Raw genomic sequence first — 5,102 nt, forward strand, 5'->3', positions numbered from 1 at the left:
TCCGGTGCTAAGGAGAAAACTGACCTTTTTACACTCGTATTTCTTAGCCCCGGACTTTCCAAACCACATGAATATTCATAATTACGCTGTGCACTGTACACGTACACGCACGCACCGGCAGCACTTGATTACCTCGTTTCTGATTGGTCAGTGGGGGTCGGACTTCGTCTCCGTCGCTTAGCCCCGGATTATTTTTTCGTTCTGTTTACACTCACTTACTTGGCACCGCAATTGCGGTGCTAATATTTAACCCTGCTATTTTGCAGGGCCAGATAGTACGGGATTATCGGTGGGGCTAGCCCACTTTGGCAAAAACGAGTGTAAACAGAAAGTGGGCTAAGGATAGTCCCGTACCAACGGTGGGGCTAAGGCCCCCCCCCCCCCCCTTAGCCCCACCGTTGGTACGGGACTAAGCAAAAATTTACAAGTGTAAAAAGCCCTTAAGAGTGTTCTTTAATTGAATTCTTAATTAACTTACGCCAAGCATTCCATGTTCAGAGGTCTGTTCCTAGTCTTCTAGTGCTATCCCGAAGAATATTTCCTAAACATAACTGTAGATAAAAACTATAATATACTTAAAAAGTCCACTTGTAAACCTACCTATTAACGTTAACAGCCTATCGTGCTGAGAATCACCTTACATATATTATTAACAAAATTAGACGTGGAAATTTCCTTGAATGGCATAACTGTCAAGGCTGATACCGCCAACTATGGAGATGCACCCATGCCTAGGCATGCTGAGAAAACAGGTATGTTATTAGTCTAGACTTTTCAATTTAATTCAGTTCATTTCAATTCAATTCAATTCAAATTTTATTTCATTATCGACAAGAACGTGTGCATCTCATTTTCTTTGGTAAAAAAGAATAATGGTTCGTAAGCAAAGCAAAGTAAACTTAAAAGAGTATAATATTATACAATATTGTGGAACTTTATAGTAATTATACATTGTCATGAAAACTGAAGTAAAGAAACTGAAATAAATATACGTAATCTGCGAAAAATGGAGGGACCCAATAAAAACATATAGCTTATAGGATGTAGGCACCTCAGGTAAATAACATCATTAGAAAAAACTTTGGTGACCCCTTTTTTTAACCACGTTACATGCAGAAGCGAACTGTTTAAATCATTGTTATGCAAGCATATGAAACTGTAACATTGATCTTAAGATCGGTGGCCACCTATAAAGCAATGAAAATCTCCATCGTGTGTCGTGCGTGAAGTTTGTTGTTGTATTTTTGTTTCTTAAAGTTTTCAAAGAAGCATCTCTTTTTGGCAGAGGAAGCTTTGTTTCCACGTGACTGCTCTGAGATAGACCAAAGTCAGTCCAGGGCAAGTGGGCTGTATGTGATCCGACGAGCTGAAAGGAACCCGTCGTTTCAAGTATACTGCGATATGGACAAGGACGGAGGAAACTGGACGGTTAGTTTTTTTTTTTTTTTTTTTTTCATTTTTGTTTTGTTTCTTTTCTTTTTTTTTGAAAGGGGGGGGGGTCTGTTTGTTTTTATTGTGTTTCTTTATTGCCACATTTTGTCTGCCAATCGGTACATCTGCTGATGATATACTTTACGACTGTGTAATTGGTTTAGTTTTTGTTTTATTTTTTGTTTGTTTCTTCTTTTGTTTTCTGAATAAAAAAAAAGGTATTCCAGCGCCGCATTGATGGAACACAGAATTTCGATCGTAGCTGGATTGATTACAAGACTGGCTTTGGCAATCCGGCATCAGAACACTGGCTGGGAAATGACAACATTTACCAGATGACGTCACAGCGCAACTACGAACTGCGCATCGACATGACCGACGAAGAAGGGAGCACGAGATTCGCCAAATACGAGTTTTTCAGGATCGAAAACGAAACCATGAAATATCGCCTGCATGTTGGTGGTTACCTTGGGGATACAGGTTATTATGTAAATTTATTCATGACATCAATCTGCGAACAATTGTGCGAATATACGTGGTGGTGCGTTAACGTGCACGACCACTGCAATGAATATGACGAATGTATCAACGCAACACAATCCATTATTTCTGTGAAGCCCTAATTTTGATTACAAAATCACTTTTACTTTCACATAATCAAACGGAAGGAATAACAATAGTTAAATCCGTAAGAATCTTACTCTTCCTAATATGATTGATATGCTTGATTTATTTATTTATTTATTTCATTTATGAAATAGTTAGATGAACAGTTCCACAAAATGTTTGCTTGAAGATAAGTGCATGGAGCTGGAGGATATTGTTATTAAACAGAAAGGGCAATTTGACATATAATATATTCCTCATTCGCCGTCTTAAACCACTCTATCCCTTTATTTCATGTATTGATCAGTTGAAAATAAATGATGTTCAGTAACTATACAGAGAACTTCACAATACACACACACACACACAAACAAACACACACACATATTAAGCTTACAATATTTAACCAATTTTGTTTGGTTCATGCTTTTTAAAAGCAGTTGATTCATTTCTTATATAATACATGTACCCTGAAGTAAATGATGTTTACATTTCCCGACAGAACTGAACTTTTTTACATTTCCCGGCGAGACGTTTTTATATTTCCAATTGATGCAGTTTTCGCATTAAAAGGACATTCCAGATGATTTTCTTAATTTCACATCATGCAGTATATAAATCGACAACTCCATGTATAGATTTGTGGAATTTATTGTGGTTCTTGAGCAGAGAAACAATACTTTGAAAAACCTTAAACAAATTACACTGAACAAGGATGATGACATAGGAGGTTCACATATTTCAGAAATGTAGCAGTGTAATTCCATTACAATACCGCTTGCTTGCGACTTCACCTGTGTATAATTTATGCATGCCTTCTTCTTTTGTTCTGCTTCCTTGAGCCCCAACTCATGCATTCTTATGGTGACTCTGCCATGTCATCATCCTTGTTCATTGCAATTTGTCCTAAATTTTGAAAATATTCTTATTCTTCATCCTAGTTATCACAAATTCTGAAACTCTGTCCTCAGTATAACTAATTTATAGTTGTTCAAATGTAAAAATCTGAAAATCATCCGGAGGTCTCCTTTAATTTAATCTTTAAATTGAATTAATTTGTTCCATGATCATGTTTTTTTTCTTTCTGTGTGTAGGGCTTTTTACACTTGTAAAATTTTGCTTAGCCCCGGACCAACGGTGGGGCTAAGGGGGGGGGGGGGGGGCCTTAGCCCCACCGTTGGTACGGGACTATCCTTAGCCCACTTTCTGTTTACACTCGTTTTTGCCAAAGTGGGCTAGCCCCACCGATAGTACGGTACTATCTGGCCCTGCAAAATAGCAGGGGTTAGCACCGCAATTGCGGTGCCAAGGAAGTAAGTGTAAACAGAACGAAAAAATAATCCTGGGCTAAGCGACGGAGACGAAGTCCGACCCTCACTGACCAATCAGAAACGAGGTAATCAAGTGCTGCCTGTGCGTGCGTGTACGTGTACAGTACACAGCGTAATTATGAATATTCATGTGGTTTGGAAAGTCCGGGGCTAAGAAATACGAGTGTAAAAAGGTCAGTTTTCTCCTTAGCCCCGGACAAGAGATAGTACGGGACTAATTGGCGAGTGTAAAAAGCTGAAAAAATTGGTACGGGACTAACGATAGTCCTGCATGGGTCAGAGAAAGTCCGGGGTTAAGAAACACAAGTGTAAAAAGCCCTTGTGTGTATGAAGTTACTTGTGTGGTGTCTTGCATCGTCCATTTTTATCATGTTATTTGCTTGTTTTAATTTAGTTGTGGAGATTTTAATACATGAATGAAGGAATGAATAGAGTATGATACGTTTTTATGTATTATCCAAAATCAGAAAAAAAAATGTAATTTTCTTACATCGAAACGAGAGAGAGAGACAGATAGATAAATAGATAAACACAACCAAACCACCATGCTTCGATGAAAACAAAATAAACATTACCAGAGGAAATGTCAGATTATGTTTCGGATTCATAAAATGTATTGTGCTTGGACAATACTTAATGTGCAACGGTAGGATTCTCTTCGTTTGCAAATTTGCATTGATGTATGATAGAATTTCAATTAACCAGCAGCGAACATACCTCAGATGGCTGCTAAATACACATTGCTCATATTGCGTTATCCCATCGGGCAGAATGATTATTGGACAATCTGCCGGTCTGCACCATGTTGATTGCATGCACCATTAAAAAAATACATGGTTATATCTATGAGAGTATGCTTACAATTTGCAGGCATTTTATATGCAGTCTACTAAATCTATAAACTGAACACGCATGATATATCATATGAACAATTATACGGGTTACGGTATATAACCAATCTTTCTTTGAATTATAACGTTTCTTCCCCTTTTCAAGCCAGTATTTCTTCAGATAACTGTTGCGATATTCGTTGATAAAGAAACCTCTTCTCCCTTATTATTTCCTTTGCAGGAAATTCCATGGGTCTACATAATGGGGCAGCCTTTTCCACTTCGGACAGAGATGATACCGGCAACTGTGCTAGCCAGTTTCGCAGCGGTTGGTGGTTTAAAACTTGTTATTGGGCCAACCTGAACGGACCGTACAACTTTGGCAAGAAAACTCACTTTATCACTTGGAATAACTGGAAAGGGCGCAATCTTCATTTAAAAAGTACCGAGATGAAGATGAGACCTGCTTCATTGGACAGTAAATAATGAGATGAAATGAAGCGATTATCAATTAAGAAGCAAATCCTATAACGAGAGGGTCTTAGTGACCTTTCCGAGTTTCCCAAACCATGCCTTTAAAATGAGGAATTTCGCGAATTCCTACTGAGCACTTTTGAAGACCGTACGCTTTGCACTGACGTGAGGCCGGTCCGTGTGCATGTACACAGGGTCCACGAGGATCATCCCGCAACTCAAGCCGGTCCGCAATTCGTGTATAGTGTAAACGATTCGCATGTGTAACACTGGTCTTACTGGCTTGTCCTCTCTACATTTCGGGCGCCAATAAAAACAAGAAGGGCTTTGAAAACAACAGCAACAACAAACATCCATTCCCTCTACCCCATGCAAACACGCACACCTATACACTCACGCACACACACAAAACAAACCAAAACACACATAC

The 5,102-nt window shown here is 38.8% G+C and overlaps 1 protein-coding gene across 1 annotated transcript; it reads left to right on the forward strand.

The window, feature by feature from the left end:
- Positions 1 to 713: 713 nt before the first annotated feature.
- On the forward strand, positions 714 to 4,684 carry LOC140240542 (ficolin-2-like). Its single transcript, XM_072320306.1, has 3 exons — positions 714 to 752; positions 1,650 to 1,911; positions 4,440 to 4,684. Exons 1-3 carry the CDS (start codon positions 714 to 716, stop codon positions 4,682 to 4,684), a joined length of 546 nt encoding a protein of 181 aa, XP_072176407.1.
- Positions 4,685 to 5,102: the final 418 nt, after the last annotated feature.

Source organism: Diadema setosum, chromosome 17 (genome assembly GCF_964275005.1).
Source record: "Diadema setosum chromosome 17, eeDiaSeto1, whole genome shotgun sequence".
NCBI lineage: Eukaryota > Metazoa > Echinodermata > Echinoidea > Diadematoida > Diadematidae > Diadema > Diadema setosum.

Bases quoted from the DNA above. Each gene is read 5' to 3' on its own strand.
- LOC140240542 (XM_072320306.1), top strand. From the start codon at position 714: ATGGAGATGCACCCATGCCTAGGCATGCTGAGAAAACAG. The intron at 753-1,649 runs GTATGTTATTAG...ATAAAAAAAAAG, and splicing joins TAGGCATGCTGAGAAAACAG to GTATTCCAGCGCCGCATTGA. The intron at 1,912-4,439 runs GTTATTATGTAA...TTTCCTTTGCAG, and splicing joins TGGTTACCTTGGGGATACAG to GAAATTCCATGGGTCTACAT.